Below are 16508 nucleotides of genomic sequence, written 5' to 3'. Positions count from 1 at the left end.
CCAGGCTGTGTGACTTCAGTTTTAGGCCAGACAGACCTGCTAATAGTTACCAGCCTCTGAATATAGCCAGTCACGGGATCTTGGTGAAATGACTCAGTCTCTCTAAGCCTTTGCTCTTTCATGTAAGATCAGAAGTAACTGTACACAATTGTGGGGATTAAGTGTGATTATGCAGGCAGGGAGACTGGCATGTGGAATGAAGCATTCAGTAAGCTGTATAATTATTAGTTTAATAGGTAGAAAGCCATAGCATTTAAGTGTTCAGTTATTGAATTTTTGTTTGTTTGTTTTGGGGACCAATAATCACCAGCTGCTGAGGGACCAAAAAATCAGGCTTCTGAAGTCTCTTGATACCAGTTCTGCAGGCAGAGCAATAAAGTTGCCCTACGTGTGCCACTCCTGACAGAAGCCCCTTTTTCAATAACTGAATTTTATATTGTGCTTCCTACTCTGTATCCAGTACCCAGAACAGAACCTAGCACATAGGAGGTGCTCAACTTGTAATGATTTTTAAAATGTCTTCACTTAATGTAAGTCAATGTAAGGCATTGCTTGTCTGGAGTAATTCAGTTAATATCTGCAACTCCTCTTCTCCCTGTCCCCAACTCATCCCATTTGTCTTCCTGGTCCTTTAGCCTGGACACCTCTTTGTCACCTTCTAGTCTGCTTGTTTGTTGAGAGAGAGGGGGTTTCTCTGTGTAACCCTAGCTGTCCTGAAACTCATTCTGTAGATCAGGCTCATCTTGAACTCAGAGATCCACCTGTCTCTGCCTCCTGAGTGTTAGGATTAAAGGCATGTGCTACCATCACCTACATTCTATTCTTAAGGCAAACATCTTTTTCAGCAAGTTCTTCTGAACATCATGGGAGTCTTGTGAATGAGTTGTATTATTACCTCAGTGCTGGGTAATAATATTAAGGCTTTCAAATAAAGACTGCTTAAATTATGGCTCAATATTTACTAAGTGGGATTAGAGGACATATAGAAAGGATTTTTTTCTCTTTGTCATTCTTACTTTTATGTGTCTAATATATTATATCCATATGTATAATTATGGGGAATGATATACTGAATGAAACATTCAATAAGCTATATAGTTAATAATCTATTTTTTTTTCATTTCTACCCATCCTCTGATTAAGGAGAGAATACTTACATGTGCCTGTAATCCGTTTTTAGGAGTAGGGGAGGGGGTTGAGGCAGGATCTCATGGAACTCAAGCTGGCTTTGGACTGACTGTGTAGCCAGAGATAACCTTAAACTCCTGATCTTCCTTGCTTCCACCTCCCAAGCATTGATTGCCAGCATGCACCACCATATCTACCGTTTGTGGCTAATCTAATTTTACTCATGATATCTGGATGAATCTTACATACTGGCTCTCTGGTTAACTACCCATATTGCCAGTCTCTTGCCAGATGACACATCCTGCCACATTTTTTTCTACCTATGGGAACTCCACTGAATTCCTGACTTCCATGTTTTACTTGTAATACCACGTATCCTTTAAGAAAAGAAGCTATTTCTTAGCCCCCTAGGTGTCTGTCTTAGTCACTGTTCTATTGCTGTGAAGAGACAACAAGACCAAGGCAACTCTTATGAAATAAAGCCTTTAACTGGAGACTTCTGTACAGTTTCAGAGAATTAGTCCAGTATCATCATGGCAGGGAGCATGGCAGCAGACGGGCTTGGTACTGGAGAAGTAGCTGAGAGCTGCATCCTGATCCGTAAGCAGAGAGAGATTGGATCTGGCATGGGCTTAAAGCCTATGCCCATTTCCTCCCACAAGGCCACACCTACACCAGCAAGGGCACACCTACTAGAGGAAGGTTACACCTCCTAATCCTTCTCAAGTAGTGCAGCTCTGATGACTAGACATTCAAATATATAAACCTGTGGGAGACATTCTAATTCAAACATCCACGGTGTTTGTGCTACCATTTTCTACTGCTTGACCCCAAGGGCTTCTTCAGAGTGTTAACACCTGAATGAAAGAATTTGCTTACCTTGAGTTTGTTGCATCCTCTCTATGTTTGGGATTTTATGAGATGCTAAAAATGTAGTGAAGCACTGATCACAGGTTCTTGTCCACCAAGGACAAAGAGTATATTGAGAGCAGGTTGCTGAGCCTTCCCTCCGTCCTGATGGATGGGAGCAGAGGCCAGGTAACCAGTGTGGCTGACAGAAGCTTTGGGGTAGGTTGTGAAGTCACTGGACACTAAGCTGAATCATTTAGATTGAATTTTATAGATGGGGAGGCACTGCCTTCTGTGAAGACCCCAGCAAGTTGCCTAGCAACCGAATTTATCTTCTGTGTTTGTGTGGGTGTGTTTACAATGTCTACCACACACATTTCCAAGAGAACTTAATTTTATCCACATAAATCTGATGCATTTTTGTAAGTTGCTAATATAAAGATAGGGTTAGGCAGCAGTATGTATAAGAAAGAAAGGGGAAAAGAGAAAATAGTGTTGGGAGTCTGAAATAAGAAAGTCACTCAACAGAATAAATTTAGCTTTGTGATTCTTGGCAATGAAAGTAAACAGTTATGAAAACAATCCAGTAGATTATGTAGTTGTCTTTACTTGAGAAAAAGATTCTGTTGTTTGTTTTTTAATGTGTTTTGGGAGGTGTGTAGTTTCTTGGTGTTATTAACTAAGACATTTACCCACTTGTTCCCACGTAAACAATGGTGAAAATTTCATCAACAGTTTTGGAATTTCCTTATTTCTCAGAGTGATTAGAAAGAAAACCAAGGCTCACAGTCACCTCAACTACTCTTTGGAGGAAAAGTCAGGAGTTTGAACCTTCCCAGGTATTTCTCAGCTCCAGCTCCAATGAAGATGTAGTCACAAGATGGCAAGATAGCTCAGCAATTAAGAGCACTTGTTGCTCCTCTAGAGGATCCAGGTTCAGTTCCCAGTACCCACATGGTATCTTACAGCCATTTATAACTCCAGTTCCAGGGGATCTGATGTTTTTGTCTGACCTTCATTCACATCAGTCACACGTGTATTTTAAGGTCATACATGCAGAAAAACACTCAGACATATAAGATAAATATATCTTAAAAATTGTTTTAAAAGAAAGTGTATTTACACACATGGGCTCAGAAACATGCCATCCTCGAATCATCCTAATTGTCCCTTGGGTTGAATGTTCTGATTAGATGATTTGGGGAGAGAGATGAGACAAATGCACTTGACTACTATCTGTAGCTAATGGGAATTCCTGATTCTCGTTCCCTAAACTAATGTCTGCTCTAGATTTAGACAATACTGAACTAGGGAGTAGAGACACCGGATATGATTTTAAGCATTAATAAACTGTGGGTAGAGACATCCCCTCAAGCACTTGTTTTGTGGCACTTTCTGCCTGAGGGGCTAGAACCAGACCTCTCTCCCTTTGCATCTGAGCTGAAGGATGTCGACTCTACCTCTAGCAGTGTTAGATACTCTTCTTAGTGCTCTGACAAAGTACCAGATAAGAAGCAACTGCAGAGAGGAAGGGTTTATTATGACTCTAACTTTAAGGGATACAGTCCATCCTTGATGAGAAGCCTTGGTGGCAGGAGCTGGAGGCAGCTAGTCACATTGTATCCACAGACAGGAAGCAGATAATGAGCAGGAATGGGGGTGGGGGTGGGGGGCAGGCTATTGAAGGTTCCAGAGCCTTCCCAAACAGCACCTCCAGCTAGAGACCAAATGTTCAAATACATGAGCCCATAGGGGACATTTCACATTAGACTCACACTACTGACATTAACCTGGAATATTCTGTGGAAACTGTCATCCTTCCCTTCCTCCTTCCCCTCTTCCCCTCAGTACTCTTCCAACTCCCTTCTTTCCCCGTCCCTGGCTCCCCTCTTCTCCTTTTCCTTCTCTTTCCTTGGCTATCTTTCATTTTTTTCCCAAAAGGACTTCAGTACATTACTTCCAAAATATTTTTTGTTCAAACTTCCTTTCTTCTTGAAGTAAAACCTTTGGATCCAAACTATACGGAGAAGAACTTTACAGGTCTTCCTTTTGATTAACATTGGATCAACTCTGAGACTCCCAGTAAGAGAGGCTCCTGTAACACTAACTAGTGAGAATAGGACTGTTGAGGTCTGAGGCTACTGGCCGTGCAGAGTCAGCTAAAAGGAGCCTGCTCCTATGTTGCCATCATCATCAGATTCTAAGTTCATTCCCATATTGGTCCAAGTCTCTGGTGTGCATTTCCTTCAGTTCCATTTAGCCTTAACTTTTCTTTATTTTCCATCTTTCTGTAAGGATTTGGTTCCCTTCTTCATTTTAAGAAATACTTTCTAGTTTATGTATTTCAATAAATAATTTTATTGGCCCCATAAACCACTGAGGAATGATGGAATAAGCAATCCAGAAATCACAAAAATACAATTTTAAAAGTATGCGCTTTGAGAATTTGACTGTTTTCTATAGGTTCTTATCTTTTTTGCTTTAAAAAATCAAGATGATTAGAGAGGGTAATTTATGCTAATGTGGAAAGAACATTTCATTTGGAGTGAGATGACCAGTGTTGAGGTCCTAGTTTTTCCAAGTACTCATGTGACCTTGGTCAAAGAAGTCAGCTATCCCAAGCCTCAGATTTTCAATGGCAATGCAAGAATGAAAGGGCCCATATCTCTACATTACTATGAAGGTTAAATAAACAAACATGCTGTTGACCAGACACAGAGAAAGTTTTATGGGGCTCTTTACAAATCCCCGTGCAGCTCTACAATCCCTCCAATGTGATGAGCATATTAAAGGAAGCACAGTCATTTCTTTCAGCTAAAATGCCCGCTCTGTGTCTCTACCTACTTTATGTTTTGCATTTGGCATATGTATAAATATATAATTTCATGCAGATCTTGGCTGTTTTCCTGTGAGCCTACGCTCTTTCAAATTTCTGTAAGAAAAACCTCCCCGACAACAGAATGTTCTAAAGAAGCCGTATAATTATGTGGCATCATACAGAAATAAAATTTAAAAAGAAAGCAACAGCTAAACAGACCTTCACATAAATCTTTCTGTGGGCTAAGGTGCCCTGAGGGAGAGAATTGTTCACATTTCAAAACTCAGAGGATCATTTGCCTTCATGAATCTGTTTTTTTGCCCTGTGTCTATAAGGGTCTTACAGAGCTTACCCCAGGCTGTTTTGTTTTCTCCCTCTCTTCTTCCTTTCTTGCTGAACCATAATCCTTTTCCACCCCGAAGCAAAAGAGAAGTCCCTGGAATCTGTAGTTTTGATGTCCAAATCGTGCACATCGACTAACATCCACATACAATCAGACAGAGCTTGAGGTCTGACACCCTGGGTCCACCTGCTAACACCATGATTGAGTAGCCCCTTCTTGTCTCTGATGCTTGTTTTGCTCATTTGACAATGGAAGCAGGGTGGTAACCATGTATGAGGATGAAGCTCCTGCTGTTGGTTTTGTAGTGAATCCCCACAAACTCAGTGACTAAGAACAACACAAGCTTGCTACCCTACAGCTCCAACTGTCAGAATTCCTCAAATCTAGGCACTGGCCATGAGGGTTATGTTCTGGAGACTTTAGTAGTCTTCATCCAGCTGCTGGGGGCTAATATTCTCCTTGGTTCTCTTGTAGCTGTCTCCTAAAGGCTTATTTGACTACAATATGGCTTATTTGAACTCCTGATCTTAGAAGTTTCAGTCTGTGAATGCTAGGCCCTGTTGCTTTGGGCATGACACACACAGCACAGTACATGATTGGCAGGTGAGTGTGACAGAGAAGGAAGGCTGTTTACTTCATAGTAGTAGGGAAGCAAAAGAAAGAAGGGCTAAGATCTCAATATCTCACTTAAAAGCATTCCACCTCTAGTGGCATAACTTGATTTCCACTAGTCACTACCTCACAGTGGTTCTACAACCCATAGCAGAGTCACTGACTGGTCAATCACACATTTAATACATCTATTATAGGTTATAAGTAGCAAATCAGGTAGTCTATAGAACGTGCATCTGTGTTGTTGTGGATACAGAATTGAGCTTCACACATACAGATGAATATAAATGTAGTGCACTTATTTTGCTTATATATTATACATGTTAGTTACATATATAAAAATATAAAATGTTCATATCATTCATTCCTAATGACCATCCCATAAGAAGTTCCTATTTTTTTAATTTAATTTGATTTAAAAATTTGTAATTTAAGAAATTTTCCCACTCATTCTATATATCAACCACAGATCCCCCTCCCATCACTCCTCCCACTCCCACTCCCAGCATTGCCCCAAACCCACCCTCCATCTCCTCCTCCAAAAGGGTAAGGGCTATCATGGTGAGTCACCAAAGCCTGGTACATACAGTTGACAAAGGACCAAGCCTCTTCCCCCTGCATCAAGGCTGAGCAACGTGTTCAACCATAAGTAATGAGCTCCAGAAAGCCATCTCATGCACAAGGCATAGATCCTGATCCCACTGCCAGGGGCCTCTCAAACAGACTAAGCTACACAACTGTCTCCCATATGCAGAGGGCCTAGTCTGGTCCCATGCAGGTTCCACAGCTGTTGGTCTAAAGTTCATGAGTTCCTACTTGGTTCAGTTGTCTCTGTAGATTTCCCCATCATGATCTTGATTTCCATTGCTCATACTATGCCTCTTCCCTCTTTTTCACTGGACTCCTGGAGCTGAGCCAGGTGGTTGGCTGTGGATCTCTGCATCTGCTTCCATCAGTTACTGGATGAAGGCTTTTTGATGACAGTTAGGGAATTCACCAATCTGATTACCATTAGGCCATTTCAGGTACCCTCTCCATTATTGCTAATAGTCTAAGCTAGGGTCATCCTTGTGGATTGCTGGGAATTTCCCTAGCACTGGGTTTCCCTAACTGCATAATGTTTCCCTCTATCAAGATATCTCTTTTATTGCTCTCCCACTCTGTCCTTCCCGCAGATCGACCATCCTGTTCCCTCATGTTCTCATTGCCCATCCTCTCTCCTCTATTGCCTCCCTCACCCCCAGTTTACTCATGGAGATCTCATCTATTTTACCTTCCCAGTGCAATCTTAGGGTCCTCCTTGTTAGCTAGCTTCTCTGGAGCTATGGATTGTAGTCTGATTATCCTTTGATTTATATCTAGTATCCACTTATGAGTGAGTACATAGCATTTTTGTCTTTTGGAGTCTGGGTTACCTCACTCAGGATGATATTTTCTAATTCCATCCACTTGCCTTCAAATTTCATGATGTCATTGTTTCTGACAGCTGAGTAGTACTCCATTGTGTGTATGTACCACATTTTCTTTATCCATTCTTCAGTTGAGGGCATCTAGGTTGTTTCCAGGTTCTGGCTATTATGAATAATGCTGCTATGAACATAGTTGAACAAGTGTCCTTGTGGTATGATTGAGCATCCCTTGGGTATATGCCCAAGAGTGGTATCATTGGGTCTTAAGGTAGATAAATTCCCAATTTTCTGAGAAGTCACCATACTAATTTCCAAAGTGACTGTAGAAGTTTGCACTCCCACCAACAGTAGAGGAGTGTTCCCCTTGCTCCATATCCTCTCCAACATAAACTATTATCAGTGTTTTTTAGTGTTTTTTATAGTCGCCACTCTGATAGGTGTGAGGAGGTATATCAGAATCATTTTGATTTGCATTTCCCTGATGACTAAGGATATTGAAGAATTCCTTAAATGGCTTTTGGCCATTTAAGACTCTTCTATTGAGATTTCTCTGTTTAGATCTGTAGCCATTTTTAATTGGATTGTTTGGTATTTTAATGTCTAGTTTCTTGAATTCTTTATATATTTTGGAGATTAGCTCTCTGTCAGATGTGGGGTTGGTAAAGATCTTTTCCCATTCTTTAGGCTGTCACTTTATCTTATTTATCATATTCTTTGCTTAACAAGCTTCTCAGTTTCAGGAGGTCCCATTTATTAATTGTTGCTCTCAGTATCTGTGCTACTGGTATTATATTTAAGTAGTAGTCTCCTGTGCCAATGTGTTCAAGGCTACTTGTTACTTTTTCTTCTATGAGGTTCAGTGTGGCTGGATTTATGTTGAGGTCTTTGATTCGCTTGGACTTGAATTTTGTGCATGGTGATCGATATGGATCTATTTGCAATCTTCTATATGTTGACATCCAGTTATGCCATCCAGTTACACACACACACACACACACACACACACACACACACACACACAGTACATATCATTCATTCCTAATGAACAGCACATACTAAGTTCTTAAATTTATATTTTGACAAGAAAAAAATGAAAAAGGAAAGAAGAGTCAATTACAACTTTAGGAAATCTGGATCTAGAGAGAAGCTAGGGGTCAGGATTTAAACTCCATGGAAAATATAACTGACCTACTATAGGCAAATGACAATACTCATAACGAGTGTAATGGGTAACACACGGATTTGCTACTATATGAAAAATGCCATATTATACTGTCTCTAAGTAATCTCTAATTCTCACATCAGCCTCTTGATGAGGGCTGCAATTATCCTCATTTAATAAACTATGACACTGAACCTAGGAAAGTTAATAGACTTGATTAGGTCATATAGATGGTGATAGCACAGCCTCGATGTGAACTCAAGAGTAATTAGCTCCAAAATCTGAATTTGATATCTGTTTCTCCCTTAGGTAAGGCAGTGTGAAATCTCAATGAACCTTCCAAAGCAGATTATACATGCTCCCCTCTCAGACTGGGATCCTATACTATTATGAATTAACAATGAAAAGGAAACAGATCTATTTGGGAATTTAAGAAAAACAACAAAACAAAAACACCCCCTCTTTTGGGCTGTGGAGATGTTTCAGTGGAGGGTCTGAGTTTAAAATTCCAGAACCTACATAAAGCCTGGCACAGAAGAGAATCTCAGAAGTTCACGGGCTAGCTAGCCTGGTATACACAATGTCCAATAATATGAGACATTCTCTCATGTATGATAAGGGGTGCAGATCAATGCCTGAGGTTGTTGTTCTCTCTCTCTCTCTCTCTCTCTCTCTCTCTCTCTCTCTCTCTCTCTCTGTGTGTGTGTGTGTGTGTGTGTGTATGTGTGTGTGTGTGTGTGTGTGTATGTGTGTGTGTGTATGTGTGTGTGTGTATGTGTGTGTGTGTGTGTGTGTGTGTGTGTGTGTGTGTGTGTGAAGGGAGGAAGGGGGAGGGAGGAAAGGGGACAGCAGAGGGGGAACAGAGGAGGGGGAGAGAATCAGTACATACCTTCTAAGAACCACCCAGATATGAAAAGCAAGTCAAGCTGAAATGACCCTCCTTAGAATAAAGAGGGTGGCATGGAGGCAGAGCTGCAGTCAGGAGCTCCATGGAGTTTGCTAAGGAGCCAGAAAGACTGAAAATAAACAAACAAAGCATCTGACTCAAGGATTCAGGAAAGAAAGCAGCAGATTTGATTTGATTTGATACAAATAAAAGGGTAAGTAAATGAAATAGAACAAGGAAAAGATGCATCAATAACATGCAGAACACTTGTTCAAGGGGGGGAGGTATCACAAATAAATACATTAGAAACAAACAAACAAGGAACAAAGGAGAGCACTGTAGTCACACAAAAGGTAAAAAGATTTAATGAGAATATGGTGCACAATGTTATAGCAACACACATGGAAATCTTGATAAAATGTACTATATCCTTAGAAAACATAAATTCCAAGTTGGAGTCATGAATATGTAGAAAATCCAAGTAGGCAGAAAATGTAGAAATAAGAGAGCTAAATATGTATAACTAAAGAAACTAAAAGGACAGTTCTCCAGCTTTTGCTAAAACCCTGACACTCAAACATGTGACCACACACCTAGGAAATTCTGGTGGACATATTAGAACTAATAAGTTTGAATGAGCCACAATCAAGTCACAAAAATTAGTAATAGCTTTTCTCCAATCACAGACAACTAACAAGAAAATGTAAGTGAAAAGTGACCACATTCTTTGTTCTAGTCAGCTGTTTTATCAATTTGACAAAGGCTGGAATCATCTGGTAAGAGGGCCCTTCTGTTAAGAAAATGGCTACATCAGATTGGCCTGTGACCAAGTCCATCGGGCATTTTCTTGTTTTTTGTTTGATGAGGAAGGGCCTATTCCATTGTAGATGATGCCATCTCTGGGCAAGTGGTCCTGTAGAGTATATGAACAAAAACTGAGCAAGCCATGGTGAGCAAGCCAGTAAGCGGTATCTTTCCTTCCATGGCACCTGCTTCAGTTCTTGCCTCTAAGGTTCTGCTTTGAGTTTATTCCCTGACTTCCCTTGGTGATGGAGTATGACCTAAGTTGAAAGCTGAATTAAACCCTTTCTTCCCCAAGTTATTTTGGTCATAGTGTTCTGTCATGGTACTAGAAAATGGAACTATGGGATTCCTGAAATGGAGAAGATTAGGATAATAGAAACTATAACTCTTTTCACATATAAGCACAAGACGTTTCCTCAGTGCAGTGGCTCTGTAAGTCAGGGACTTCATTATAGATAAGCAAAAGTGGTACAGAGAGGGTAGGCAGTTTGTGCAAGGTTACACAGCTCCTGAGAGGAAGAATCGGGATTGAAACTTTGTTGGCCTGGATCCAAAAGTATGCAAGTTATATAAGTATAAACTTGAAAGTATAGTATCTCCCATAAAGTCTGTGAATATTCCTATAACAAAAAGAAACTTATGATGAAAACAATTTGAAAGTTCAGTGAAAGTTTTAAAAAAAAATACTTGATGAATAGGCATTCAAACTCTGTTTCTAAATTGGAAGATTCTAAATCATGATGTTACTGCAATAGGCAGGATGAGATAAGCTTTCTTGCTGTAACAAATTAACCCTCCACCAAACCAGAAACATGCATAAACATGTAATCTCTTATTCAGCAGCTCTCATCCATTATACAGTATTTATCACTAACATATGGTCTCCGAATAATTCATAGCAAGGGAGAGGGAACCTAAAAACACACAGGATACTTTGAATAGGTTAAATCTGGCAATGACTCTATCTGTTCCATGCAGATACACTGTACAGAATACAATGGCATTGTTCCTCCATTCAGCTATAAGGGAAGCTTCTAGTTATGCTGTAGAGCATGCCCAAGAAGAGACATACTGTAGAGGGTGAAAGATGTTTTCTTCTGACACAGTAAAAGCAATCTCCAGCACAAAACTGTCTTATCAGGGGCTGGAGAGATGGTCAGTGGTTAAAAGATACTCCTGCAGAGGATGTGAGTTTGATTCAAAGTACACATGTTGGATGGTTCATTTTATTAATATAGAGATATTAAATAGAAAATAAACTCAACTGTGCATGCCTTCTGTACATTCATACTTAGTATATAATAAAAATGACATTTCAAATCACATGGTTAATGGATGGACCCTTTTGGTGATTGTCTAGCCGGTTTTTACGTTGTTGATTTCAAAGAACTAATTTTGGAGGGGTAGATTAGAAACCAGCACATCGTATATATGTTTGGAATTCTTAAAATATAAAAAAAAAAAAGTGAAGTAGTTACTCCTACTACACACAATATAAATTCCATACATATGAGGTAATGAAAGATGGGAAAATGTTAAAAATGCTAAATTAATATGCAAAAAGACAATTGTATTATCCTGTGGCTTCCTAAACATTACAAAAAAAACCCCTCAGTTCACAGAGGTTTTGTGATATCAAAATCAAGATTAAAACACAAGCCTAGAGTAGAAGAAAGTCTGAAAATGTATGGACAGTAAAGAGTTACCATCCAGAAAATACACAGTCCATGTATATACCAATGAGGTAGGGACAGATATCACATCAGGAAAATGGTCAAAGCACAAATATGATCCATTGAAAGAGACATAGAAAGGGCTGTTTCATCAGGGAAATGTAAAACCGAAGAGGAATGAGTTATTTTTCCCATGCCAGAGTGACAATAATGAACATGGATGATATAGAAAAATCAAGTCCCTCATTTATCAGTGATGGGATTGTAAACTGGTAGAGTCTTTACAGATGGCCATTTAGTAGATCTATCAAAATTTTAAAATTCATAAACCATTGACCCAGCAATCCCTCTTCTAAGAATCTGTCTTACAGAATACATACATGTGCACAGTGATATATCTACAAAGATCTTCATTCTGGCAGTATTTGCAATAACAAATAGCTACAAATGGCCAAAGTGCCCATCAATAAAAATTAGTTAAAAGCATTATGGTACATTTGTACTGTGCAGTGCCAAATAACCATTTTAAAGACAGATCCATAAGTCACTGGCTTGAAAAAAACATCTCTAGCAACAGTAAGTAGAAGTGCATATCTTATGAAAATGTATTGTAAATTTTTATGTATATAATTATATGTTTGTGTTTGCATATCTATGTATATTGTATATGATATTCATATAGAAATGTGTATTTAAAGAGTTGGAAACATTTTAATGGGATATGTAGCAGATAATAGTGATGGCAGTAGTACAGCAAGTATGGAGTAGGAAAACAAGTTCCACATTTTACTTTACACATTTTGATTCTGTTTACACATTTGCCACAAGCACATATTTAATCACAGTTTGCACAGCCATTTGTGTATATGAATAGGTAAAGAAAGATATAGAGAATAAATCTCACCTGGTTTACTAAGTAAACCATTTCTTCAAATTGGGAGCCTTTTGGGATAATGGACACAATTAGACTTTATGGAGCACGTGCTATATGCTCTGCACTCTGGTGTCCATTCAGTTCACCTCTGTTGAAACTGTGTTGAGGAGGATTTACTTATACCTAACAGATGTGGAAAAGATGGTAGGCGGGGAATTGACTTCAGCAAGAATCCTGGATGAGGCCTCTTTCTGGAAACTCTCTGCTGCATTTTGGTGAGGAAATTGTGACATTTAGACAGGTCACCAAAGCTTCAACACAATACACAGGACAACTACAGGGAAATCACCAAAGAGTGACAGCTTGCTTCATGCATGAGAATATCCTGGCTTTTCACTAGAGTGATCTTGAGTCAATTTGTCAACGCAACCTGTGCATTTTCTGCCTTCAGCTACCTTCCAGAAACATAGCTACATTTTCCAGCATCCATCAGCTACAAGTTCCAGCACCATAGCTGCATTTTTCCATCCAAACAACTCCACAGAGACTAACTTGCTCCTTTGAGTGCCTGAGTCATCTTACAGCCAAATTTAAGTAATCTCCACTGTCTTTGGAAGGAAATAAAAATGAGAGAGTGCATGCTTCAAATGTAACATTTTAATCAGGCTCAAGTGTAAATAGAAAATACAAGATTTGGGGAATACTAGACTTGCAGAAGATGCTTGGTTACTAAACAGACCTTGAACTTGAATGCCAACTTTGTCCCTTATTATAATATGCTTCATCTTTGAAACTTTCTTTTGCTAATATGTTCAATAGGGGGTTGATACTAATTTTACTCATTGTGTTAAAATGAATATATGAATTTCCCAGTGGATAAGACAGACTTAATACATAGAAATATCCCCATGATTGCTACTACTGTAATGAACTTGATAGCTTCATTGAAGTCTCAGTTTTATAGTTGACATATCATGTGACTTAATAGTATTCTAATGAATTATGGTCAAATGGGAGGGCCTAGCTGGGGACTAAAGAAGTTAAGTGATTTCCTCATGCTCATAGGCCCCCAAGCAGCAAACAACACATTTGCCTGAGTCTCTCCAATTATGCAGCTTATTCTCTTGCCTGATTGTTAATTTATGCACAGGTACTCTGTGTATATAATTACAAAAGAACCAAGAAAGGACATATATTCAAATATTGCTAGTTTCTGTGTTAATCTTCAGATATGGAGACCTCCATTCTCTTCCCTCTACCTCTCCTCCACCTCATTGCTCCATCATTGTGTAAGAAAACCCTTTTCTACTACAAACATCTTCGAATTGGAAATCTTATTTCCACTCTCCATTCAGATGTCTGTTTGGTCCACAAAGGAGCCCATCCCTGCTTCAAAGACATGTCAAGGGCTCATCTGGCTGTCAGACACTGAGTGACCAGGGGAGACTACTAACACTGATAATTGAGCAGGGGTTGTTTCTGTAACTATGTGTACTGTCCGTGATCCTGATGGGTCACCTTTGTTACAAGGGCAATGTAAACTTTAACTTTCCTACAGTATTCAACCTTGGTTGACAGATACACTGGGAATAGATTCTTATTTGAGAAACTAGTTGATAATTCCCTGTGAATTGGTGTGTCGTGCTTTTTAAGTCTGTGTGTTCATGGAAAATTGCTTTTAAATCTACTTTATGTATGGATGTGCATGCCAGTCTCCCCCTTGACTCCTTTAAAATGTCACAGATGACTTTCCTTGAATTTGTCTGTTTTCAGGATTAGTGTGCTTCTCTCTAGACACCTGTGCCCTAGAAAGATTTCAGCCAAAATAGCTCTCTCCATGCTTAAACTATGACCTGTTTTTAGGCAAAGGAAGCCCTGGTTTGAGGTCATTTCCAGTGGGGGCATCTGGCATGTAGTGTTAACTCTTGTCTGTTTTGTCATGCAGTTGTGTGGAAGAATACAAGCTGGCTCCCGATGGGAAATCCTGTCTAATGCTCTCAGATGTCTGCGAGGGACCCAAGTGCCACAAACCTGACTCCAAATTCAATGACACCCTCTTTGGAGAGATGCTACATGGTTACAACAACAGGACCCAACATGTAAACCAAGGCCAGGTCTTCCAAATGACCTTCAGGTATGGGGTAGATGCTTGTTTGAACAATGACAGTCACCAGGGCAGAGTCTGGGCTGAAGGAGGAAAGTATGGGCAGGGTGGAACAGAAACCTGTTATGTTGGCTAATACCCTCCAAGAAGAGTTAGAAATCATCAAAATATATTCTGTCGGATACCTTTCCACTGACTTAAAACTTATTTTACCCTTCCATTCTTCAAAGGCTATGCACATATGTTAATTTCAACCTTAAATCATCCTCTTAGTACACCTAATGGAATTTTTTTAATTCAATTAATCTTCCAGTGTATTTAAAGCTAAGTGTCCTATAGGTGCTATTCTAAAATTTCAAAAATAAAGACATGTAGTGAATTAAAAAATAAAAATGGTATCACCTAGAAACATTCTGCATTAACATTTTCCCAAACACTCCTAAAACCCCTGTCTCCCTCACTGTCCACCTTCGCCCTCTCTATTTATCTGTCTACACATGCACACATATGCTCCTAATATCTCAATAGAGCCACTTAGAAAGTGCTTTTTTACCCAAGTAACATGATAAAGTCTTTTTCCTATGTCAGTGATTCAGTAGTATGTGGGAAATTAAAAGAAATGCTCATTCAATGAGAAAGAAGAAAACAAGAGCTTGGTTTGCCTGGGTTATACAAAGACTCACCATTTGGGATTGATGTGAAGGGGTTCCTTGGACAACTGAAGAAACCAAGGCCATTCATGGAGGATGAACTGGGATAGAATTTATTTACACTTTCTTAAAGACCTCTAAGAGGGTAGAGTGAGAAGATTTGATCCACATGTAAAAGTAGATTTCCTTAAAACAGCAAAATGCCCCATAATTTTAGACAGATATTCTTGAAAAGGAGTATGAGCTATTATTATAAAGCATAGTCCCCCTTATCACTGTAGAGATCATAAGAATCAGTCACAATCCATCATCACCCCACTCATCATCTTATTAATATGAACAGTCTTTGTCATAGGAATGCCAGTGTGGCCATCTTTCATTAAGAATTAGCCTATGTTAAACTCATCCCCACTGTTTTGGGTACCACAGATACCATTACTTCTCACTATCACTTGGCTGATCTTTTCACCACTATTATAGTTAATAGCAATGATAATTGCCATTAACATTAATTCAGAACATGCCTCAAGTATTTCAGCACTCCGTCATCTATTAATGTGTGTAACCCTGTTATTTCCTTTCCATAAATGGGAAACAAACATTTAAAACAACTTTAAATAAACCCCCTTTCTAGAAAATTGGAGATCACAGACACTGCCACTTTGGTAAATTAGAACATTTTTTGAGTGACTTCACTCTCCCTTTTATTATTCAAAAGTTAGTGCCAAAAGAAAATGAGTGACTGGAGTCACGGACAGGTAGGGTTCAGAATCAGGTGTAAGTCTGACTCCAAATCCTTAATCTTGTCTTTTAATTCATTGTACCTCCTCATTTCCCATTTTAGAGAATGAGAATGGAAATGTGAATTCTTTGGAAGCATTTATCTTTATTGTCATTATGTGGTCTCTGGGTACATCCCTTTTCTCAGGTACTGTCTTAGTCAAAGTTCTATTGCTGTGAAGAGACATCAGGACCACTGCAACTCTTATGAAGGAAAACATTTAATTGGGGATGTCTTTTTTTAATTTAATTTAATTTTATTTTACAATATAATTTAATTCTACATATCAGCCATGGATTCCCTTGTTCTCTTCCCTCCCGCCCCCCTACCCTTCCCCCAGCCCACCCCCCATTCCCATCTCCTCCAGGGCAAAGACTCCCCCCGAGGATTGAGATCAACCTGGCAGACTCAGTCC

General features: G+C 39.3%; 1 protein-coding gene and 1 non-coding gene across 3 annotated transcripts in view; one reads left to right on the top strand and one right to left on the bottom strand.

The window, feature by feature from the left end:
- The window catches only part of Astn2 (astrotactin 2), a 968023-nt gene that overhangs the window by 610646 nt on the left and 340869 nt on the right, over positions 1-16508 (top strand). For both annotated transcript variants that reach the window (XM_059254463.1, XM_059254462.1), the window contains exon 13: positions 14504-14692. In XM_059254463.1, coding sequence (XP_059110446.1) covers positions 14504-14692 — 189 coding nt within the window. The remainder of the gene's footprint in view (positions 1-14503; positions 14693-16508) is intronic.
- On the bottom strand, positions 306-417 carry LOC131905436 (U11 spliceosomal RNA). The gene has a single exon (XR_009377948.1). It is a non-coding gene; the product is annotated as a U11 spliceosomal RNA (small nuclear RNA).

This window comes from Peromyscus eremicus, chromosome 2, assembly GCF_949786415.1.
Source record: "Peromyscus eremicus chromosome 2, PerEre_H2_v1, whole genome shotgun sequence".
NCBI classification, from domain to species: domain Eukaryota; kingdom Metazoa; phylum Chordata; class Mammalia; order Rodentia; family Cricetidae; genus Peromyscus; species Peromyscus eremicus.
This window is presented reverse-complemented; position numbering and strand designations above follow the sequence as displayed.